The sequence below is a fragment of the Chiloscyllium punctatum genome, chromosome 37 (genome assembly GCF_047496795.1).
Source record: "Chiloscyllium punctatum isolate Juve2018m chromosome 37, sChiPun1.3, whole genome shotgun sequence".
NCBI classification, from domain to species: Eukaryota; Metazoa; Chordata; class Chondrichthyes; order Orectolobiformes; family Hemiscylliidae; genus Chiloscyllium; species Chiloscyllium punctatum.
In genome coordinates, this window is record NC_092775.1 from 19897219 (window position 1) to 19923138 (window position 25920).

A 25920-nucleotide genomic window follows, 5' to 3' on the forward strand; every position below is an offset into this window, starting at 1 on the left:
ATGTATCAACAGTCAACAGTAAAGGGTGGGGGATGTCCCTTGAATTCCTCCCACCCCCACCAGCTTAGCAAATGTTACCTCCTTGGGCTAAAAGAGTAGGGCGTGACGCGGGGGAGATGTGCAATGAGAAGATCCGAGATGAGGGTAACTCACCTCCGCTCACTGACAGGTCAGATGACAGTATTATTGATGCAAACAAAGGGAAGCAGATGCTGCCTTTACCCCGGGCGGCAGGGATCAAGCTATGCTTGGCCGTGAGAGAAGAACTTGGAAGCAGTGCCTAGCCGTGCCATTCCAACAATAACCAGGTAAAGGAACCGAATAATAAACATGGATTTTGTGTTCTTTTTATTCACAATTGGAATTTATTGTCTCCTAATATCAGTTCACAAATTCAGACCTTAAGACTAATTTGGTTTCTGCATTTCTACACATTGGTGCATCACCGGAGGTTACAGCACGCAATGCAGAGATGAAATCATTCAATCAAGACAGCTTGAAATTAGCAAAATCTCCTCGCCTTGGTATAATTATAGATTTTGTGAATGATTTTTTTTCATATTTTATCTATGCAGTTTGTTGATTTTCGGTATGTATTTTAATTTTAAGCTTTGAATTTATTTTTACTTAGAAGTGAGACTACCATAAAAGAATAAGTAGCAATTTTTTTAAAATTCCAGAAGGGGGTAGAGTAGTGCTTCATTTTTTTTGTCACAATATCATATTTTAGTGAGACAATCAGGAGAATAATTCATTTATTGTAGCAAACAATTTATCATTTAGCTATGAGCATGTTCCTTGCCTCTGGGCCTTTTCATGCAAAATTACAATATTCAGCAAATTATGTTAAACGTGATTTGTGTAAAGATTCAGTGAATTTGTTTTGCGGCATTGCAAACTGGTCTCAGCATAACTGGCTTGGGTTTTGCAGTGGTAATGCTGGTAAAGCTATCAGCATTTGCCGTTTACTGGACCAAAACTGACACCTACTTTGGGAGTCCAACAGTGTGCAGATTAACATGGAAACCAAGGTTGCTGTCAGTGATTTTATACTTCTCCACAGTGAGGTTTCCCACCATATATACCATGCTTAATACCGTCCATGAGCAGTGAATGAATTGGTATGAAGTTCCACTCTTGTCAGTCTCACTGTAAAATGTTTGAAAATGTTACACTTAAATATTGTGAACGCTGGATGAGAGCAGGCCTATTGTTATCGTCTTGGTAGCCGATTTTAAAAAAAACGTTTAATTTTGAAATCCAAAATCCAAAGCCTCAGGAATGACTAAATGAATGAGGTCACAAGATTCATTGTTTAAAACAAAAAAAAATCAAAGAACATGAATACTATTAACTGCACTCTATTTTAAATTGTCAATTATATTAAAGAAAACAGTTACTTGAGGGCAGAAAGTTCCCAGCCCTTGAGCAACATGGCAACTCTGCCAGAGCTCCTCTAGCTTCATAGATGCCTGTCTTCAGACAATTCAATTCACTCCATGTGATGTCAAGAAAATGTTGGAGTCACTGGATACTACAAATGCTCTCAGCCTTGACAGTAGCATTCTCGCAATAGTACTGAAAAGTTGTGCTCCAGAATTTGCCACTGCCCTTCTGGAACATCTGCAACACTAGCATTTACCTGACCCCATGTGGAAAATTGCCCAGATATATCCTGTGTGCAAAAAGCAGGACAAATCCAACCCAACCAATTACCACCCCATCTGTTTACTCTTGATCATCAATAAAGTGATAGAAGATGTCACCAACAAGCAGCACTTGCTCAGTGACACCCAGTTTGGGTTCTGCCATGGTCACCTCATTATAGCCTTGGGTCAAACATGGACAAAACAGCTGAATTCCAGAGGTAAGATGAAAGTGACTCCGTTTGATGTCACATTTGACCATATATGGCATAAAGGAGCCCCTAACAAAATTGGAGTAAATGGGAATCAGGAGAAATCTCTCCATTGGTTAGAGTCATACCTAGAATATAGGAAGGAGGTTGTGGTTGTTGAAGGTCATTCACTTCAGCTCCAGGACAACTCTGCAGAAGTTCCTCAAGGGAGTGCCCAAGGCCCAACTATTTTCAGTTGCATCATTGATGTCCTTCCCCCATCATAAGGTCAGAAGTGGGGATGGTCACTGAAAATTGCACAATGTTCAATGCCATTCGTCTTTAATGGCATATCCTCCAGAGAACAAAACAGGGAGTTGCCACTAAGTGAGGATGTTCCAAAATGCTTTGACACTAAAATCCTCAGATATGAACATGTTCCTTGCCTCTGGGCCTTTTCATGCAAAATTACAATATTCAGCAAATTATGTTAAACGTGATTTGTGTAAAGATTCAGTGAATTTGTTTTGCGGCATTGCAAACTGGTCTCAGTATAACTGGCTTGGGTTTTGCAGTGGTAATGCTGGTAAAGCTATCAGCATTTGCAGTTTACTGGACCAAAACTGACAACTACTTTGGGAGTCCAACAGTGTGCAGATTAACATGGAAACCAAGGTTGCTGTCAGTGATTTTATACTTCTCCACAGTGAGGTTTCCCACCATATATACCATGCTTAATACCGTCCATGAGCAGTGAATGAATTGGTATGAAGTTCCACTCTTGTCAGTCTCACTGTAAAATGCTTGAAAATGTTACACTTAAATATTGTGAACGCTGGATGAGAGCAGGCCTATTGTTATCGTCTGGGTAGCCGATTTTTAAAAAAACTTTTAATTTTGAAATCCAAAATCCAAAGCCTCAGGATTGACTAAATGAATGGAGTCACAAGATTCATTGTTTAAAACAAAAAAAATTCAAAGAACATGAATACTATTAACTGCACTCTATTTTAAATTGTCAATTCTATTAAAGAAAACAGTTACTGAGGGCAGAATCTTCCCAGCCCTTGAGCAAAATGCTTTGACACTGAAATCCTCAGATACTGAACCAGGCTACATCCAAATGCAGCACGCCCTGGACAATATCCAGTTTTGGGCGAACAAATGGCAAGTAATAATTATGCCACCAAATTGCAGATCAATGACCATTTCCAATAAGAGATGACATTACTATCACTGAATATCTCACTATCAATATCTGAGGGGTTACGATTGATCAGAAACTTAATTGGATTAACTGTGTAAATATTATTGTTTAAAGAGTTGGCCAGAGGCTAAGAATCCTGCAACAAATAATTCACATCCTGACTTCCCAAAGTCTGTCCACCATCTACAAGGCATAATTCAGGAGTGTAATTGAATACTCCGAGTTACCTGGATGAATGCAGTTCCAACAACACTCAAAGAAGCTTAAGACCATAAGATATAGGAGTGGAAGTAAGGCCATTCGGCCCATCGAGTCCACTCCGCCATTTAATCATGGCTGATGGGCATTTTAACTCCACTTACCCGCATTTTCCCCGTAGCCCTTAATTCCTTGTGACATCAAGAATTTATCAATCTCTGCCTCCACTGCACTCTGCGGCAATGAATTCCACAGGCCCACCACTCTCTGTCTGAAGAAATGTCTCCGTATTTCTGTTCTGAATTCACCCCCTCTAATTTTAAGGCTGTGCCCACGGGTCCTAGTCTCCCCGCCTAACGGAAACAATTTCTTAGCGTCCACCCTTTCCAAGCCATGTACTATCTTGTAAGTTTCTATTAGATCTCCCCTTAACCTTCTAAACTACAATGAGTACAATCCCAGGATCCTCAGCTGTTCCTCATATGTAAGACCTACCATTCCAGGGATCATCCATGTGAATCTCTGCTGGACACGCGCCAGTGCCAGTATGTCCCTCCTGAGGTGTGGGGCCCAAAACTGGACACAGTACTCCAAATGGGGCCTAACCAGAGCTTTATAAAGTCTCAGTAGCACATCGCTGCTTTTATATTCCAACCCTCTTGAGATAAATGACAACATTGCATTCGCTTTCTTAATCATGGACTCAACCTACATGTTTACCTTTAGAGAATCCTCGACTAGCACTCCCAGATCCCTCTGTACTTTGGCTTTATGAATTTTCTCACCGTTTAGAAAGTAGTCCACGCTTGTATTCTTTTTCCAAAGTGCAAGACCTCGCATTTACTCACATTGAACTTCATCAGCCATTTCCTGGACCACTCTCCCAAACTGTCTAGATCCTTCCGCAGCCTCCCCACTTCCTCAGTACTACCTGCCTGTCCACCTATCTTTGTATCATCGGCAAACTTCGCTTGAATGCCCCCAGTCCCTTCATCCAGATCATGAATATATAATGCGAACAGCTGCGGCCCCAACACTGAACCCTGTGGGACACCGCTTGTCACCGGCTGCCATTCCAAAAAAGAACCTCTTATCCCAACTCTCTGCCTTCTGTCAGACAGCTAATCCTCAATCCATGCCAGTAGCTCACCTCGAACACCATGGGCCCTCACCTTACTCAGCAGCCTCCCGTTTGGCACCTTATCAAAGGCCTTTTGGAAGTCTAGATAGACCACATCCACTGGGTTTCCCTGGTCTAACCTACTTGTCACCTCTTTAAAGAATTCTAACAGGTTTGTCAGGCATGACCTCCCCTTACTAAATCCATGTTGACTTGTTCTAATCCAATCCTGCTCTTCCAAGAATTTAGAAACCTCATCCTTAACGATGGATCCTGGAATTTTACCAACAACCGAGGTTAGGCTATTGTAAAATTCTAGAATTGACACTACCCAGGACAAAGCAGCCTGCTTGATTGCCAACACATCCACAAACATTCTCCCTCTCCACCTTCGATGCACGCACAGTAGGAGCAGTGTGTACTATCTACAAGATGCACTGCACAAATTCACCAAGGTTGTTTTACACAGCACCTTCCAAACCCATGACTACTACCATCTTGAAGGACAAGATCAGCCGACACATGGTAGTACCATCACCCGCAAGATCCCCTCCAACGCATTCAACATCTAAGTTGGAAATATATCGGCGTTCCAACACTGTTGCTGGGTAATAATCCTGCAACTCCCTCCCACATGGCATTGTGGATGTACCTACACCACATGTTTGTAGTAATTCAAGAATTAGGTCACCTTTATCTTCTCAGTGTCACCTAGGAATGGACAATGAATGCTGGCCCAACCAACCACACCCACATCCCATTAGTTAATAAAACAGACCAAAGGGTCTGTTTCCATGCTGTACATCTCTGTGACTCTATGACTCTAAAACAAACATTGCTTCCAATGGGACTGAGTTGGCTGAAGTCATCATTTTAGTATGGGCAAGGATTCTCAAATAAAAAAAAAGCTTATTAGTTTGTTCATTTCATGTTTTTCCTGTTGTGAAATAAAAGTTAATGCCAGTCTTCACAATATTCAAGGCTCCCACAATGAAACATCACGATGTTTTCTATGCATATGTGCACCAGGTAAACAACAGCAATCCTCCAGACAGAGATCTAACATTGTGTGCACCTTAAAAATGATGGTTTCTCGATCCTCATTCTTGATGCTGCAGCTGATATGACAGTCAACCACACGGGTGATGATTTAAAGCAAAGATGTATTTTTAAACATGAGCTTCCAGATACAATGAGGGGGCATCAGTGCCACTTCCGTGCCCTTATTCTTTTTCCTTTCCTTCCCATTACACCCAGGTGCAGTGCCAGGGTCAGCAGCCAGAATGAGGGAAGTCTACACTTTATTGCAGTCTGTTGCAATTGGAACTTTGGACAGATGACCTAGGGTACATTCATAGCTACAGGGCCCAGACATGCTGAGAGAGTCCTGGTCAGATGCAGGCTCACTCTCCTCGGAGTTGAGGGTCACAGGCACCTCTGGAGTATCCCAAAAGGAGTCTTCTTGGGGGTGCTGTACGGACTTCCTCCTCTGGCTGAGTGAGTACCAGCATCACCCTGTCTCCTGGTGAGGAAGAGGCCCCTAGATTGAAGTGAAAGGCCCTCTTCCTCCTGTCACCTTGTTGCTGATGCTGAGAACCAACAGTGACAGTGATGGAGTGCAGGTCTGCATTCATCTTCGGCAGCCACTGAGTGTTCTACTGGACCTGGTTGTCTCCATGGAGACAGCTGAATGCGTGCATGCCACAGTCAGCATTGGTACACAGTACTCTACCAACCTACCATTCAGTTTCTCAAGTGTCTCTGACAAACCTGGCTGCTGCTCCAGTGTCTGTGCATTTTAATCAAGTTATTAATAGCTGACACCGTGGAGCCCTCACCAGCCTGGGGCTGAGCAGGTGTCTGGTCTTTGGCAATCTTCCAAGTGCCAGCAACCTGGGGTGTTTCTTCCTCAGCCAGCTGTAGAGATACAGCAGTGATGCAATCACCGCAATGTGATCCGGAATTTCATCTAGCTGTCATCCTCTCTGCGGTGCCAGCATGTGAGCTGATGGAGTGGGAAGTGCAGAGTCTTCCTCTGAGGGAACTATATCTTCATCCTCAGAGGTGGATGGTGGCTGCTATTTTTTCATGGCTGGAGGATGCCTGAGCCTACAGAAAACAAGAGCATGAAGGAGTTGAGTAATAGGGATGGAAGCTTGTGCATCTTTAGAATAAATTGACAATTCGGTGTTGATATTGGACAAATCACACAGCATTTGACAATTAATCTGACTTGGTTGTCAAGATCAATCCCTTTTTGAAGGAGCAGCACTCCAAAAGATAGTGCTTCCAAATAAACCTGCTGGACTATAACCTGGTGTTGTGTGATTTTTAATCTTTTTGCAGGGCATGAGCTGATCAATGTTGGCTACCACACTACCCACCTTGGCCTACTCTGCCCTATTGCAAGCAACCCTTGCTTGGTATGAGATATGAACAGAAACTAAGTGAGATGGTACGGCTGTTGATGGTGGTGCCAGAGGGGTGAATAGTGGTGAGGTGTTCTGAGTGAGTAAATAGGAAGTGCAGAGGGGATGCAAGACTGGTAGACTGGGCAGATGGGGGTGGAGGTGAGGGTGATTGAAGGGACATGCTGTATGCAATAGTGAGAATAGGAGACCATGAGTCTTGGTGGGAGATAGGTCTGCTGTCAGAGGTCGAGTGGATATGCAGTTGCAAAGAGAAGTATTTAGCTTTACAGAGCAAGGAAGATCATAAATTTTCTTCCTGCAGCACTGGGCATGCCTCTGACCCGTGGATCCCGCATTAACCTGAGTGAGTACGTCTGACAAAGTTGGCAGGGTCTGGTGCTGCATCTCCTCTGGTGGCCCTGAGGAAAAACAATGGCCCTTCTGCCCATCACCCCTTGCACCAGTTCCTCCAGATTCCTGCCAGCCTGAGGTGCCAACTTTTCTCTGTCAACCATCTCTGATGCAGTTTTTTTACTCACTTGAAGTCCAATTGCAGGTTTTTTAAAAAAAAACGTTTTAGCTAATGCAGCATTAACTGAATCTGACTTGGAAGGAATGTTCCTTTCCCGAACAAGTCAGCTTGTTCCAAACCAAAATCAAACTGCTTTAACACAAAAACACACCCAGGAACCCACTCGCTAAAACCACCCCCTCACCCCCACCCCCATATTTAATTTCTGTTACTTAATTCAACCACATTGAGTAATTTTGTATCTGAAATGTAATATAGAAGCAATAATTTTTTTTTAATTTACTCATTTGCTTTTTATGAGAATACTTCAGTGCAATTGGTTGCTTACCCTGTTAGCTGACACTGCTGCTAGAGGACAGATCTTCTTAACTTTTTCTAGATTTAAACTGGAAGGGGAGATGTTTGGCCCCAGAAGTAACTAGGTCTTGTCAGGTAGCTTAAATTGAAATCAGGGAGAACTGCAGAGGCTTCACAACAAACTGAAAAATCCAGCCGACACCAGGGTAATTCAGCTTTTAGAATTTAAATTGAGGTTTGTGGTTAGAAATGTAATAGATTAGGTTTTGATGAAAAATCCTTATCCAGTACAAATTTACACCTAAATTGTTAGCTACAATAAACTCAATTATTACTGTAGAAAGTTTGCTTAATGTCTGCTACTTTACCTGAAATATATATAGTTTGAGGGTGTTTTGCTGCAAGGTGGTTTGAAACTTGCATTCATTTAAAAGTAATATCACTACCTGGGGGAATCGGTTTAGCTCAGTTGGCTGGATTGTTGGTTTGCGGATTGTTGGTTTACAGAGCAGTGTGATACTAACAGCTTGGGTTCAATTTCCTTCACTGGTTTGAGGTCACCACGAAGGAATCTCCTTCTCAATCTCTTCCCTTGCCTGAGGTCTGGTGGCCCTCAGGTTAAATCACCACCAGTCACTTCTCTCTAATAAGAGAGCAGCCCCTATGTTCTGGTAAGACTACGCTGATACAACAACAACAAATTATTACTTAGATGTGGTGTCACAACCTGAGCACATTAAAACCAGGCAATGTGAGCCCTATTGCAGAATAGTTTCAACCCACTTTAGCATTGTGCAAAGTCACAGTTTAACAATGCTGTTGGATTTCTCAGCTATTTTGTAAACTCACCATTCAATTTTTTTTGACATAAGGAAAATGTCTGAGCCCCCACCCCTGTTTCAGAGACAAAAGTTAAATGTCCTGAAAGTGCAGATACATACAAGCACACGTTGTGAATTATTCTGTGTCCTTGTGCCTCATTGTCCAGCTTAGATCTGATAACCCCGCATCATCATGCACATGTACTAATCCAAAGATTATTGGCTGCAATAGGCGTGCAAGCTAATTGAACCTTTAGATGCTATTCCCTCAAGAAGGTGTAATTGAAAAATGTTTGGTTCTTTATTTTAGCTGATGGCAACGATGTGAGTGGCATGGATAATGACTGCAAACAATGGGCACAAGTATTGTGGAATTACCTTCGACTGGGTCAACCTCTTGTAAAGGTAGGAAAGCCTTATAAATGACTAGCCGGAAGACAAACTGTAGATTAGCAAATCTACAGAGAAAAGCATTTTACTGATTAATTATTATCAAATGAATTTACTTGCTCCATTCACATGCCTTTGATTCCAAGCCCCTTCCTGACCCCTGTTTTAAGCTGAAACTGACTTTGAAACAGCTATGTTACAATGTTACAACTGTGCTATGTTACTATCAGTTAAACCTGCAACCTCCAAAGTGTCTTCATTACAAGACTATAGACTTGCCCCTCTATGGCAGCATTTGTCACTGATCTGACTTAACTCATTTACTAACAAAGCATTCAACTGTGCTTCTGTAAAATCCAGACTGAACTCTTCCAAAGTGTTTAAAAATGTGTTGCTGGAAAAGCGCAGCAGGTCAGGCAGCATCAAAGGAACAGGGGAATCAACGTTTCGGGTGTAAGCCCTTCTTCAGGAATGCCCGAAACGTCAATTCTCCTGTTCCTTTGATGCTGCCTGACCTGCTGTGCTTTTCCAGCAACACATTTTTAAGCTCTGATCTCCAGCATCTGCAGTCCTCACTTTCTCCTATTCCAAAGTGTGTCAGTCAGCCACCCACCTTCCACCCACTATAATCATCAGCTAATCTGAAACTCTGCTGTCCTTATTACAATTAACGCCAAGTCAGACATACCCATCACACCTATGCTTGCTGACCTATGCTGACTCCTTGTTTCCAGTGCCAGTTCCAACTCAAAATTCTCATTCTGCTGTTCAAATCCCTTCAAAGCCTCATCCTTCTGACGCTCTCTGATTCTGTGACCCTCCAACTCTGGTCTCTTACTTAATTTGTCTCTGTTATGCTATTATTGTGCCTTTAGTCTCCTCAGCCTCATGCTCTGAAATGCCCTCCCTCTACACTTCTCCACCAATCTCTTATTAAGGCCTTTAAGATTCCAGTCACTGCTGCTAATATCTCTTACTTTAACACAATTAATTTAATTTGATTGTGCCCCTGAGAGGTACTTTGGGATATTTATACACATTAAAGTTTCAAATTGTTGTTCAAATTTCATAGCAAGTAATTCCAGCTCCAAGATGGCTAGTGAGAAACAAATGTATAATTGTGCATGTTCCTAATCATCCTTCAAGGTTGGCAAAATTGGCAGCACAGTGGTTCAGTGGTTAGCACTTCTGCCTCACCGTGCCTGACACCCTGGTTTGATTCCAGCCTTGGGTGACTGTGTAGAGTTTGCACCTTCTCCCTGTGCCTGTGTGGGTTTCTGCCAGGTTCTCTGCATACAGTTCAGGTTTGGGGGATTGGCCATGTTAAACTGCTCCATAGTGGGATTGGATGGGATGCTGGGTCTGGTTGGGATTTTATTCGGAGGGTCAGTGCAGACTCGATAGGCTGAATGGTCTCTTTCTGTGCTGGAGGGTTTCTAAGTGTAGGCTGTCATGTTAGTGTTTTTTGTGAATTCCTCAGCTATACAGCATGAATTTGAATGTTTGGACGTCCATTTATGTCATGTTTGTGCATGTTTTATTCTAATGTTGTTTTCAAGAGAAACCTGGTTAGTGCTTTGCACAAATGGGAAAGAGGCAATAATTTACAGAAGTGTAGTATTGAACTAAAGCTTATTCATATACTCTTTATTAATACACATCTTCAAACAGTGCAACACACATGTACAAAGCTCAATTATCTCACATACTATTTTAATTCAAATGAAGTCCTGCTCAGAAAACAAAAACTGACTTGGATAAACAAATGAAAACAATCTTTCAGTCTTAGTAATCACTATGTGCTCTGTTGTTTCACAAATGAAACATCATCTGTAACTGTACAAACTATAATTATTAACTCCAGACATGTAGAAAAGAGTTCTAGTTTTAGAGAACAAAATCGTAGGGGCTTAAGTAGCTAAATGTGATTGAAACTTGTGGCAATTGCAAGTTTATAAACTGAGTGAGAAAATCTATTATTGATGCTTGGGCATCATGGCCTGTGAAGGCTCTTACTGGGTTGGGGTGGTAAAGCAAAACTGTGCCTGATTCAGTAAAACACCCCAAGGGCAAAACTATAAAACAAAATCCATAAAATAACAAAATATAATTAGATTGAGAGGAGTTGGTACTGGTAAAAGAAACCTTTTTCTCTTTGATGGTAACATTTTCAGGTCAGCTATACCATGGGGCAAAAGTGGAGCAAAGCTCAATTCTGACAATGAACTGGAGCTGTACTCTGGAAACATCTGGTAGCCTGTGCTGTACCTATTTCCAATGCTAGCCTGTTTGAATACGATTGCCATTTTAAAAGGGAGGGCTTTTGCGTGGCTATACCAGGAGAGAAAACCAGTAAGACTGGTGAACGATTCATACTGGTCTGCCTCACCTTGCATATGTCAGAATGTAGCTCCAGTGTAACCAGTACATTCACCTCCGGTATAACTGTTTTTTTTACTGGTATTTCCCTCTTGACTGAGTAGAAAATTACAATATGCCATTTCCCAACATATATTTGTGCCAAAATAGGGAGAAAAGTTTCATATCTTAATGCTGAATTGTGTTCAGCTTTATGCTGTGTCAGTACCCTCACCTCATACTCATTGAAGGAACCAAATTAAAACTGCTCAAACACAGTTCAGGTTGCATTCTTCCATCTGCTTGAGACGGTGTCACTTTTGTTTGGCCACTTACCTGATTTGAACCAGGGACCAAAAATGAAAGAATAGTTTTGATTACATTCCCATTCCATACATACAGTATGGAAACAGGCCCTTCAGCCCAACAAGTCCACACTGACCCTCTGAAGAGTAACCCACCCAGAGCCATTCTCCTCTGTTATATTTACCCCTGACTAATGCACCGAAAACTATGGCCAATTCACCTCACCTGCACATCTCTGGATTTGGGAGGAAGCCAGAACACCTGGAGGAAACCCATGCAGACAATGTGCAAACTCCACACAGACAGTCACCCAAAGCAGGAATTGAACCCAGGTCCCTGGTGCTGTGAGGCAGCAGTGCTGACCACTGAGCCACCATGCCACCCCTAAACTCCCTAATCAATCTGTTGAGAGATTTTACAGTACACCTCTAGAGCAGGTGGGACTTAAACTCAGGCCTCCTGACCCAGAGGTAGGGACAATACCACACCAGGGGAGCCCTCTGAATTACTTGAGATTTTTCTTCAATTGAATTCACATTTTATCATCAGCTATGGTGAGATTTGAACCCATGCTCTCGAGACATTTACAGGGGGGTTTATGAATTCCTAGTCCAGTGACATTACTACACCAACTCCTTCCTGTTCAATATTGTTTTATTTTTAATTAAACCACCACCAACTCAACAGTGTGAAGAATTAAACTAACAATTTACAAGCACTGCCTGCCTCTCTTCTGACTCACTGCATTTGTTTGTTTTTATCTCCAGAAGTACTCTTATACAAAATTGAACATTTTTTTCCTATCACCAAACCATGGTTTCTCATCCAATAATCACCACCAGTAAATCACCAAATTTCTAATTGAATCATTCATTTGCAAAGCCTCTAAGGACAATGCAGACCATCAAAAGGTAGGGAGAGAGGGAGAGAGACTGAATTAAAATAAAATTGGAAGGGAAGATAAAACACTGTACCCCCTTTAGTACCCACTTACTCTAAAAGCATCGAGATTATAGGTGGATAACGTTTATTTCCTATCCAAGGACACCCGGGTACAAATGTAGTTGTGGAAGCGGGGTTGACAGTCAGCGGCTCTGACCCTTCCACCTCCTGCTGTCTGGACCTGTTAATGGTGCTGATTCACTTTATGTTAATGGTGCTGATTCACTTTATGTTAATGGTACTGATTCACTTTATGTTAATGGTGCTGATTCACTTTATGTTAATGGTGCTGATTCACTTTATGTATTTGGTTCAAAATAAAGTGCAGCTGCAAAAAATCTAACTTGCTGAAAAGAAGTGACAGGAACTGCTGCACAATGCAAAGGGTTTCATTGACTACAGGGAATTGGAATAAGGAACAGAGATACAATAGCAATGAAGAGACACTGGTGTGTCTGCTTGAGCAAATCAGGTCAGGGGCTATCTTGAACACAGAAGCAAGATACTGCTGAGGCTGGCATCTTAGAATAAAAACCCTAAAAAATACTAACAATGCTCAGCATGTCTGTCGGCATCTATCAAGAGAGAGAGACAGGTAACATTTCAGCTTATGTGCTTTTCTCGATAACATTTCACATCGCTTTATGCGAGTCTGTTATTAGTATTGATGTGGAAATTGTTGGTAGTGAGTACAAGAAGTCTGTTTGAGTGTCCCTGTGTTTCAGAGTGACGTAATAATAGGTCTGGGGTGTCATGACATTCGGGTGGCTGAAAGAGCTGCAACTCTTTACCTGGAAAATTGGGCTCCGTGGATACTATTTACTGGCTACCTAGGAAACCATACTGTAGGTAAGAAACAATATTTCTTAAATATATGCAGATAAAACAAGGGGCAGAATCATTTTTTCACCAAGAGACTAAGCTTGGAGGAGGGCCTAAAAGCAGGGAATATTTCTGCTTGTAAATGGACCGAGCTTTCTTGGACAATTATATTCCCCTGAGCCCATTACTGACTCATATGCAGGAAAGATGCTGAATTTTCAAGAGAAGGTGGACACGAAGCTCTTACATCCCCAACCACCATCACCACTATCTGCTGGGCCCTACCAGCTCCAACTTCCAGGCACCATATTTTTAAAAGTACGTGGAGAGCTGTTCACTTTCTCCAACTCATTACACAATCTCTGTTCATCTTCATCTCCACCCATCCCAGGTGATCTCACTTACTCGGAACAAAGGCACCGCTATGGTTTGTAACATCTCCCATCCTGGACATTAAATAATATCATACTCCAGTGTCACAAGAAGGTCAATGACCTGGTGCACTTTACCAGGATCGCAATGTTTCATGCCCCTGTAAGCAAGGGTTAGCTTTGTAAGCTTGCCCCTGCAGAGAACTCCCACACACAAGTTGGTTACCAGGCATCTCCACCTTACGCCACCATGTTACTGGCTGTTACACCTCTGCCAGGGCTCACAGCTAAAACAAAAAAAGGAGCCACAACACTCATTAGCTCACAGCTCATTGACCCTTCGCCACAACTAGCAGAATGTACATGCCTGATAACTTTCCAACAAGTAAACCTCAACAAAACATGGCTTCAGGATGAACACCTCACAGATACATCAGGTTACTGCAGCTTATGATTCTGTATTGATTTGGATCAACTCTAGGTCTCCATTGACACTAGAACACCTTTTACTCCTATTTCCCCCACTAACCACGTTCTTCTTACTTGTAAAGCACATGGACAATCACAGCTCTGGGAATGAACTCTTCAAAGTGTTCACATACCTACACTAATATCTCTAAGCGCTTCTGACCCTTGTGATGATACTATGGCTTTAATAGGTATATTTTGTCTTTTGTTTTGAAGAGAGTGTTTAAGTCAGAAGTACGGAGCTGCTTATGCAGAGCCATTAGAGTAAACAGTTTGTGAGGTCTTGGATTTCTTTTTTAAAGTTAGAACAATAGAAGCAGCATGAATGGGTGGGATCAAACTTTCACAGAAACAGGAGTTTTCATTTCGGTAGCGGTTGTTGCTGGGGTCTTGAAGTTGTGGAAACTGTTTTTCCTCTCTTGCTTACAGCTCAAAGCCTGGGGTTCTCTTACTGCTGCTGGAGTTGCATGTGAGACAGTCTGTTTGCCTTTGTCAGGGTGTGTTTATGGGATATAATTATATTGGAACAGTTAATTACTAATAGCTACTGGATCTATTAATTGGTTAAGCATTTTGATAGAATGATAGCTTAGACAATTCTTTTCTTTATTTTTTTTCTTTTGTTGTATTTTAACTATATTGTATGAATAAAGTGTGTTTTGCTTCAAACCAGGTAATTTGACCAGTTGAATTGCATCTGGAATACAACACCTTTAAAATAAAAAAAGGTTCAAATCTAGACTATCTTCTTAATATATTTTGGTCTGGTTCATAAAACCGTCTCCAGGTGAAGAATGCACACAACCTGCAGAAATATACCCAGGCAAGGGGAGGGAGAACTATTGGGGAGGGTCATTGGAGTAGCAAAGGGGATGTAGGGCTTCACATTCCCTTTGAAGAGCAGGGTATCCAGCTTGCCAGGGAGGCCACGTGTGCCAAAGGGGATTTTGGATGTCTAGAGCTAACTACTGAGAAAGCCTCGATGCAGCTACTCCCATTGCCAAATAGCAATGTCTTAATAAAACCTCACAACACTAATGAGTCTTTATTTTGCTACTCAGTATCTGGATAGCCTTTTCCTAAGCCATCTTTACCAGCACCTCACCAAACATGTCAGAGAGAATGTCATGACCCTCAGAGAATGCAAGACCTTCCTCCTCACCCTCCAGCAGCACAGAATCACTCACCTCAGTGGGTAATCTATCTAGGGTCACATTCTGATGAGCACTGAGATAAGCTCACAGGTTGAGCTTATCCTTGACATGACCCTGTGATTCATACATCTGTAGGTGGCTATACTCTCTCCCACTAGCCTGCTCGACAATGCTGAAGACTCATTCCCCACTTCATATACTACAGCTGCAGTCCCCTGAGCCTCAACTCTTTGCTTCAGTTGCTGCTCCTTTTTCCCATCCTCCTCCTGCTTAACCTTAGTCATGTTATTACAGCTGCTGAGCTGCGTTGGACAAACGTATGGCAGGAAAATACTGATCTGTGAAGAAATATCAGGAATGCAATTAATGTTTTCTGTCTGAGACCTTGACATTTTCATTATACCCTTGGATCCTCATCAGGGTGAAAGCCCGCCTGATGGCAACTGTCCATGTTGAGGTACATCCTGCATGACCTCTGACTGGTTTGTCCCTTTCTGATGGTGCCATGTAAAAGATATTTGTAGTCTTGTTCTGTACACCTTCCTCAAGAAAGCGCCTTCCCCTTCATAACTGTAAAATAAAACAAAGAACTGTGGATGCTGTATATCCGAAGCAAAAAAGAGAAGTTGCTGGAGAACCTTGAGTCCAGTGACCCTTACTCTGCTTTCTCTTCACATATGCATCCCATTTTCTTCCCTCCATTGCCTAGTATCTTCCCATTGCTGCTAACAAGTCCCAACAGTATCTCCTGACTCCTCCTAAAGGTTCACATTCTGTGCATGCACACCTAGTGAAGTGCTTTGCCAGTAAAAAAGATGGCTGCAGCAAAATAAGTATGAGTGAACTGGAAGGAATGACACCTCCGGCAGTACTGGCAGAGGTACTGCACATGTGCAATTTGCACATGCATACTGAGAGAAGTTTGGGGGTGACAGCAGTCTCTTCAGTCCCATTCCCTACTTTTCTTTCCCAGCAGCCCACCTTTCTATGAAACGTTTCTGTTGATCCCCCTTTTCAGTAGAGTCCCGTTTCCACTTCAGAGCCGTTTTCATTGAGCTCTCCTTGTCTGCCCTAGTCCGTTAGATGGTATCAGCCAATATGGCTGCCTCACTTGTGAGTCCAGTCATCCTTCTCCCCTTACACTACAGTCTGCTTTTAAGAGCTACAGCAAGCAAGGCCACAGATAACTGAGACTTCTCATGAGCTGGTGGACCCTGTTAAGCTTCATCCAATACACAATGAATGTTTGCATAATGAAACAGCTTGGTCATGATGAAGCTAAGCAGCTGAACAAGTTCCTACTCATCAGAGGTCGGGGAAGAAATCCATGCCTCCAGGTACAAGCTTTATATGGGTCGTCTGGTATATGACCAACATGTCTTGGCTAACAAGACTGCGCCCATTAATATACAGAGGAACATCATTTATCTGGTATTCAATTAATCGAATTTTGGATTATCCGAACAAGATCGCAAGGTCCTGATGCGTGGCTAACTATATTAACTGGCATTTATTAACCAGCTTTCGATAAATTGAGCGAAATACTCACCACCCCGTGCCCTTTGGATAGTTGAAGTTCCTCTGTAATTCCTTGGGCTAGAATGTCACTGAGTATTCATGGCATGCTAACAAATGCAGGAGAGGTTCTGAAACCTGATCACCTGATAGGTTCTGAGAACTTAATCCACAATCTTTATCCTGGCATTTGGAAACTGAAATTTTGCCTCCCACCCTATTACTTTGCCCACCTACTTGCCTGCCCATCCCTCGAAAAGCTTAGGGTAGAACCAGAAGATTCTGCCCATTGTGTTTCTGTGGCATATATTGCATCATTTTTTTTCCTGGCATTACTATATCTTCTGATGTCGTTCATAGTTTGATGTAGCAGCCTTATGACTTTGCATTTACAATTACCCTTTTGTGTTCGTAAGGGCTATATTTGAAAGATATCTTTTGGGTAAATTATGTTGTGCCTCTTCAAATTCAACAATGTATAGATAAACATACTGAAATTTCCACTCTTTGTAATTTGGTAAATACATTAGCTTTGACTTGCATTTTATAAATGGATTTGTTACGTGTTCGTGGAACATAAGAAAAATTGAGAAAGGGAAGAGCCAGCCATTACATCTGGCTGCATCCAGTTGTACCGCAAAACCAGTGGAGGGCGGCTGTACAGGACATTAGTTAGGCCTTTGTTGGAATATTGTGTGCAATTCTGGTCTCCTTCCTATCGGAAAGATGTTGTGAAACATGAAAGGGTTCAGAAAAAGTTTACAAGGATGTTGCCAGGGTTAGAGGATATGAGATACAGGGAGAGGCTGAACAGGCTGGGGCAGTTTTTAGGGTGAGAGGGGAAAGATATAAAAGAGATCTAAGGGGCAACTTGGAGGCTGGTACAATTGCAACATTTAAGAGGCATTTGAATGGGTATATGAATAGGAAGGGTTTGGAGGGATATGGGCCGGGTGCTAGCAGGTGGGACTAGATTGGGTTGGGATATCTGGTCAGCATGGACAGGTTGGACCGAAGGGTCTGTTTCCATGCTGTACATTTCTATGACTCTATGATTCCAATTTCAACACTTCTCCATTTCTCGCACCTGCATTAGACATCAGGCTGTTTGTCCATTTACAGGCCCAGCATCAAGGACTTTAGTTACTGTGCAGGTGTCCCTCACAGCTGCCCTCCAGTCCTCACCCCACAGCCATTACAACTAACTTCTAGCTGATGACAGCCCTTTCTGCAGAGAATAAATAGATGGTGAGCAGTTGACAATCACCCCAATCTAAAAGGCATTTTCACAGTCACAGACCTACTTGATTGGACTATGTTACCAGTTATGTTCACCTTCCTTTTCTGTACTGCTTTCAAGTGAAATATGTGAAAAATTGCAGTTTTGACTCCTGATTATTCAACGAGATAAAGGTGCAAGGGATAGTGTTCTGTCTTGAAGGATAAGCAAAGACTTTTGTCTATCATTTCAGTGCAGTTCAGACTGCACTTAGATTAGACGCTAATTACGAAAATGGTCATCAATACAAAATTCTATACTAATATAGTAGTGAAGCAAATACCTCCTTGCTTTAAATATTCAAATATTAACATGTCACACTGAAGAAAAAGTACAAAAGTTTTAAATATGGAATCCAAAAGTTTATCTGGAAGACACAGAATCACAGAAGCCTTAGGATGCAGAAGGAGGTCATTTGGCCCATTGGGTCTGTACTGGTTCTCCAAAAGAGCATCATCAGTGACATTCTCCTGACTTTTTCCAATCCCCTTGCACATTGTTTCTATTTAAATAGTCATCTCTTGAATGCCTCAATTGAACCTGTCTTCCCCACACTACCAGGTAGTGTATTGCAGCCTCGAGTCACTCATTCTCTGAAAGAAAGGTTTCTCTCACATCATATTTGTTTCTTTTGCAAATCACTTTAAATGTGTCATCTTGTTCTTGATATTTTTACAAGTGGGAATAGTTTCTCCCAATCTCCTGTATCCAGTTTCTTCCTGATTTTGAAAACATTGATCCGACCTCGGCTCAGCATTCTTCTGTTCAACAAGAACAGTCTCAACATCTTCAATCTGTCCTCATAACTGAAGCTCCTCATTTGCGATTTTTGAGAAGATTTGTAGCTCAGGTTGTAAGTTTGTTTGCTGAGCTGGAAGGTTTGTTTTCAGATGTTTTGTCATCAGTGACCCTCTGGTGAAGCGCTGGTGTTATCTCCCAATTTCTATTTATGTGTCTTGGTCAATATCACCAGCGCTTCATCAGAGGGTTACTGATGATGTCACCTAGCATGATGACGAAACATCTGAAAACAAACCTTCCAGCTCAGTGAGCAAACTCACAACCTGAAGCTTCTCATCCTTGGAATCTTTCTTGTGAATCTCTTCTGCAGTCTCTTCAATGCGTTCACATCCTTGCTATAGTGTGGCATCCAGAACTGTACACAATACTCCAGCTCAAGTCTAACAAATGTCTTGTACAAGTTCAGTACCACCTTGCTCATGTATTCCATGCCCTTATTAATAAAGCCCAGAATGCATTAATTGCTCTTTCAGCTATCCAGCCAATTCCAGTGATCAATCTGTTCACATACCCAGGGTCTCTGCTCCCGCACTTCCTTTGTCCCTTTTTTGCTGTTATGTGTTCATGTTCTTCCTTTCAAAATGCATGACCTCACATTTCTCTGAAGTCAACTTCATTTGCCTCATATCCTCCCACTCTGTCATTCTTTCTATACCTCTTTGATATTCTACATTGTCCTCCTTACCATTTACAATGCTTCCAATTTTTGTATCATCTGCCAGCTTTGAAGTTGTTCCCTGAACACCCAGGTCTAGATCATTAATATACAATGGGACATTGTATATCCAATTTGAACAATAACCTGGGATGGAATCCAATGATGCTCAAGTTTCTGAACAGCTGTTTTCAAGAAAACCCCTGCAGCTCTAAGGCAGACTCATAACAGGGTCAAAAGAAATTAAGAACTGCGGATGCTGGAAATCTGAAACAAAACCAGAAATTGCTAGAGAAACTCAGCAGTTTTTAGATCAGAGTGGTGCTGGAAAAACACAGCAGGTCAGGCAGCATCCAAAGACCAGGAAAATCGACATTTCAGGCAAAAGCCCTTCATCAGGAATAGAGGCAGGAAGCCTCCAGGGTGGAGAGATAAATGGGTGGGGGTGGGGCTGGGGAGAAGGTAACAAGAGTACAATAGGTGAATGGGGGTGGGAATGGAGGTGATAGGTCAGAGGGGAGGGTGAAGTGGATAGGTGGGAAGGGAGATTGGCAGGTAGGACGGGTCATGAGGACAGTGCTGAGCTGGAAGGTTGGAACTGGGGTGAGGTGGGGTGAGGGGAAATGAGGAAACTGGTGAAGTCCACATTGATGCCCTGGGCTGGAAGTGTTCTGAGGCGGAAGATGAGGCGTTCTTCTTCCAGGCGTCAGGTGGTGAGGGAGCAACAGTGGAGGATGCCCAAGACCTGCATTTCCTCAGCAGAATGAAATGTTGGGCCACGGGACAGTGGGTTTGATTGGTGTGGGTGTCCCAGAGATTTTCCCTAAAGCGCTCTGCTAGGAGGCGTCGAGTCTCCCCCAATGTAGAGAAGACCGCATCGGGAATGACGGATACAATAAATGACATTGGTGGATGTGCAGGTAAAACTTTGATGGATGTGGAAGGCTCCTTTGGGGCCTTGGATGGTGGTGAGGGAGGAGGTGTGGGCGCAGGTTTTGCAATTCCTGTGGTGGCAGGAGAGGGTGCCAGGACGGGAGGGTGGGTTGTAGGGGTGTGTGGACCTGACCAGGTAGTCACGGAGGCAACGGTCTTTGCGGAAAGCAGAAAGGGGTGGGGAGGGAAATATATCTCTGGTGGTGGGGTCTGTTTGGAGGTGGCGGAAATGTCATCGGATGATGAGGTTTATACGAAGGTTGGTAGGGTGGAAAGAGAGTACAAGGGGGGGTTCTGTCTTGTTATGGTTGGGGGGATGGGGTTTGAGGGCAGAGGGGCGGGATGTGGATGAGATGCGTTAGAGGGCATCTTCAACCACGTGAGAAGGGAAATTGCGATCTCTAAATAACGAGGCCATTTGGTGTGTTCTCTGGTGGAACTGGTCCTCCTGGGAGCAGATACAGCGGAGGCGGAGGAATTGGGAATAGAGTATGGCATTTTTGCAGGAGGTACGGTGGGCAGAGGTGTAGTCCAGATAGCTCTGGGAGTCGGTGGGTTTGTAAAATCTGCCTAGAGAAACTCAGCAGGTCTGGCAGAATTAACTTTGCGAGTCCAGTGACCCTTCTTTAGTATTGAAGAACTGAAGTTCTGAACAAGAGTCACTGGACTCAAAACATTAACTCTACTTCCTCTCCACAGATGCTGCCAGACCTGCTGATTTTCTCCAGCAGTTCTTGCTTTTGTTTCACAAAAGGGTCAAGAGCTTCACAAATGTTATCCTATTGGACTCTTCACATTTTTGTGAAGAAGATAATAAATTCACTTTATCAGTTATATTTAAAATTAACACAATTAATAAATAAGCTAAGAAGATTAAGGTATACTGGGTTTTGGTCAAATAGGTCAAAAAGAATGGCAAGAGTTTATTCTGAACATAATTAATGTTACATTTATGATGAAGCCTTGGTGAATTATTTAGGTATACACTTTAGCTCAGCAGTAACTTTCTTCTCTGAGGAAGGAAGTTATGGGTTGATGTCCTACTCCAAAACGTGCAGTATATAACCTCAGCAGGCACTTCTATGCACTACTGAGGGACAGCTGCACTGTCAGAAGTGCTATGCTTAAATTTAAACAGAACATCTCTATTCCATCTTAAGTGGATGGAAGAGATCCCATGAACTATTTAAAAAAAAGAAATGTAGTGTTATTTTAATGCCGTGGCCAGTATTTAGCTCTCAACAATATCAAAACAAATCTGTTTATTCATTCCATTGTGATGTGTGGGAAATTGCTGTGCACAAATTAATAGATGCATTGCTCAATATTACAGATGTCACTACATTTCAAAAGAATGCCATTGGTTGTAAAGCAGTTTAGGATGTCCTCTTGTACTAGAGAGGACCAGTAAATGGATAGTTCTGTTTTACTGTTTTTGTGGATTCCATTTTTATTGTTTCAGAATATATTTGTCGTTGCAAATTTATAATCAATCCCATTGAGAACAATATGCATTAATAATATGATTTTAAATTGTAAACAATATTTGCATTGATAGAGGCAGGTAGCACAAACAAAATTAAAATTAAAAATGTTTATAAAAGATATTTTAATAACAGAAAATTGTTCAAATATTTCATTTACAGTTATGAGTGTGAGTAAATCTGTTGAATGACTTTCTGCCTTATTAAGCTCCGGTGAAGCATTTTAACACAGAAACATAGAAGATAGAAGCAGGAAGAGGCCATTCAGCCCTTCGAGCCTGCTCTGCCATTCATCATGATTATGGCTGATTATCCAACTCAATGGCCTAATCCTGCTTTCTCCCATAACCTTTGGTCCCATTCGCCCCAATTGCTATATCTAGCCGCATTTTGAATACATCCAATGTTTTGGCATCAACTATTTCCTGTGACAATGAATTCCACAGGCTCACCACTTTTGTGATGTTTCATCTGTTAAAGTAAATTCAAGTTGATTCTATTGTTGATATAACTCAGATATTCAGTACATTCTATAAAATATGCTTCATTATTAACACTGGAATTCAGGTACCACTGCTTTTATTCATTTACACTTAGAATCATAGAATTGTTACAGCAGAGAAGAAGGCCAGTTAATTTGTGTCTTTACTGTCTCTTCCAACAATCAGTTCACATAATGCCTGACCTCTCCCCTTATTTTCTGCACGCCCCTTCTCCAGGTATTTAGAATATTCTGAACATGTATAAACATTTACAGCACAGAAAGAGGTTACTCTGCCCATCACATCTGTGACTACTTGAAATATAGTTTTAAACTTTTAAAAAATTATTGTTACAGTAACAGTGATGTTAACTGATGAATAATGCAGCCATCTATTTCCTTATTGTTAATGACATTTAGAAACTCATTCCTCTTACTTGTTATCATAAATATGATTTTTAAAAACAGGAGTGTGGCATCAATCAGAGGCAGATGTGTTTGCTGAAACTGCCACTAAATTAGGTGTGCCAGCTGACAAGATCATACTGGAGAAAAAAGCCACTAATACGGGCGAGAATATAAGGTTTGCATATCAAACTCTGAAGGACAACAACATTCCAGGTACAGAACAGCCTGACCATTTATTATTCAGTACATATTTCTTGTGGAAATTGAGTGATACAATGATTCAGTGCTATCCTTTCAAAGGCCAGGAATTCCAGATCAAATGTAGACAGACTGTTGAGATGATGTCTCCTCATTCTGATGACTCTAAGGACTCTATATGGAATGAACTGGTGCAGTCTCTTCCGTCTCGGAATTAAACAAAGTTCAAATTGTCAAGCTGGTAGGATTTGAACTCACATCTCTTTGGATGATTGGATGAATAGTCCAGCAGCTTCGTCTAGTAACCTCACCCATGACACTGCTGAACCTGGAGAAAGTCAACCATATTTTGACCTAAATTATTACCAAATGTGGTTTTGTAAGGGGAAATGGATTGTAAGGGAAGAGTAGTTCAGGCCATTGGTGAGACACACCTGGATAACATGTAGTTATTTAAAGAGTCATAGAGATGTACAGCATGGAAACAGACCCTTTGGTCCAACTTGTCCACGCCGACCAGATGTCATAACCTAATCCAGTTCCATTTGCCAGCACTTGGCCCATATCCCGCTAAACCTTTCCTATTCATGTACCCATCCAAATGCCTTTTAGATGCTATAATTGTACCAGCCTCCACCAATTCCTCTGGCAGCTCATTCTATACACACACCACCCTCTATGTGAAAAAGTTGCCCCTTAGGTCTCTTTTATATCTTTCCCCTGTCACCCTAAACCTATGCCCTCTCATTCTGGACTCCCCCACCCCAGGAAAAAGACCTTGTCTATTTACCCTATCCATGCCCCTCATGATCTTATAAACTTCTATAAGGTCACCTCTCAGCCTCAGATGTTCCAGGGAAAACAGCCCCAGCCTGTTCAGCCTCCCCCTGTAGCTCAAATCCTCCAACCCTGGCAACATCCTTGTAAATCATTTCTGAGCCCTTTCAAGTTTCACAACACCCTTCCAATAGGAAGGAGACCAGAATCGCATGCAATATTCCAACGGTGACCTAACCAATATCCTGTACAGCTGCAACATGACCTCCCAACTCCTATAACTCAATGCTCTGACCAATAAAGGAAAGCATAGCAAAGGCCTTCTTCACTATCCTATCTACCTGCGACTCTACTTTCAAAGAACTATGAACCTGCACTCTCTTTATTCAGCAACATTTGCCTGCACCTTACCATTAAGTGTACAAGTCTTGCTCTGATTTGCTTTTCCAAAATTCAGCACCCCCCATTTATCTAAATTAAACTCCATTTGCCACTCCTCAGCCCATTGGTCCATCTGATCAAGATCCAGTTGTACTCTGAGGTAACATTCTTCGCTGTCCACTACACCTCCAATTTTGGTGTCATCTGCAAACTTACTAACTATACCTCCGATATTCACATCCAAATCGTTTATAAGTGACGCAAAGCAGTGGACCCAGCACCGATCCTTGTGGCACTCCACTGGTCACAGGTCTCCAGTCTGAAAAACAACCCTCCACCACCCTCTGTCTTCTACCATCGAGCCAGTTCAAGAGGGACACACTGTCATAAGGAACAAGTCAGGGAAGGTTCAATAAGTTGGTTTCTGGGAACAAGTGGTTGATAGATGAAGAAAGTTGAACACATTGGACCTTCACTCAATGGGGTTTAGTAGAATAAGAGGTAATCTTATTGAAATAAATAGCATTTGAGGAGGCTTGACAGTGTAAATGCCGAGAGGATGTTTTCCTCTTGGGGGGAAAATAGAACGAGGGGAACATTTTGAGAATAAGGGGTTTATTCTCATTTAAGATGGAGGAGAAGAGGACTTAATCTTCAATCCTCTTTCACAGAAAGTTGTGGATTCTAAATCATAGAATCATAGAGTTTTACAGTACAGAAGGAGGCCATTTGACACATCCAATCTGTTCTGGCTCTTGAAATAGCTACTGATCTTGTCCCATTCTCCATCTCCTTAGCCCTCTAAATTCATCACTTCTAAATATATGTCTAGCTCTCATTTGAAACCTCATGGTTGAATGTATTCAATGTTGAGTTAGATGTTTTGATCATCAAGCGATTCAGGCCAACAGGAGAGCAGAGTTGAAGGCTTGGTCAGGTTATCCATAACAACATAAGAAGTAGAAACAAGTGTAAACTATTTGGCCCCTCAAGCCTGTTCCATCACTCAATAAGATTGTGGCTGATTTTACTTAATAATGGAACAGGGTTGAAGTGTCTAATATCATATTTGAGATCCAAGTAAATGAATAATATGTCCAAAATTACTCCAAGGTTGCCTGGTATAAGATATTACAGAGGTGAAATAGAAAAAGAATCTGCTGAGATGAAGTTTTAGGCCACGTTTTCTCTGTCAGCTGTCAGAATCAGAATTGTAAATCCTTTCATTGAAGAATTTGTTTACAGTTCCGTATCTGGAGCACTTAAAAATGAAATTATCCCTAATTGCTGAAGAAAAAAAGTAGGAGCTCAGTTTTGTTGAAACAAAGGCAAACTACTGCAGAGGCTGGAAATCTGGAACAAAAAGAGATAATACTGGAAATAACGAGCAGGTCAGGCAGCATCTGCGGAGAGAGCAATCAAGTTAACATTTCGCATTGACCACCCTTTCAAGGGAAAATAGAAAGTAACTTACTGAAAAAACTGTGAAGAGCTTCTCCATTTGCTTATGGTCCCTATCTTTGAATCTTAATTTCAATGATTGTTGAAATTTGGAATCCTTTTGTGGACAGGATTTGAAGTGTTGTCAAGTGGACTTGAATGAGTGCAGTGAAAAGTTTGAAATGTCACCTCTCAGCGCCATCTTAGGTACAGGGTACCTAGGTACAGATAGTGTTGTTACAGGGTGAAAAATATTGATTGCATGGGAATAGTTGAAAAATTCCAGAATGATAGTAAGTGACTCTAAATACTTAAGTTCCGGTCTGTGCCCACC

At 42.0% G+C, this 25920-nt stretch overlaps 1 protein-coding gene across 2 annotated transcripts in view; it reads left to right on the forward strand.

The window, feature by feature from the left end:
• Positions 1–200: 200 nt before the first annotated feature.
• LOC140462920 (uncharacterized protein SCO4629-like) overlaps positions 201–25920 on the forward strand; it is a 45099-nt gene continuing 19379 nt past the window's right edge. For both annotated transcript variants that reach the window (XR_011954559.1, XM_072556412.1), the window contains exons 1-4: positions 201–308; positions 8734–8828; positions 13145–13268; positions 22851–23003. Coding sequence is in view for 1 of the 2 variants with exons in the window: in XM_072556412.1 (XP_072412513.1) it covers positions 8757–8828; positions 13145–13268; positions 22851–23003 (349 nt within the window). In the remaining variant the exon portion in view is untranslated. The remainder of the gene's footprint in view (positions 309–8733; positions 8829–13144; positions 13269–22850; positions 23004–25920) is intronic.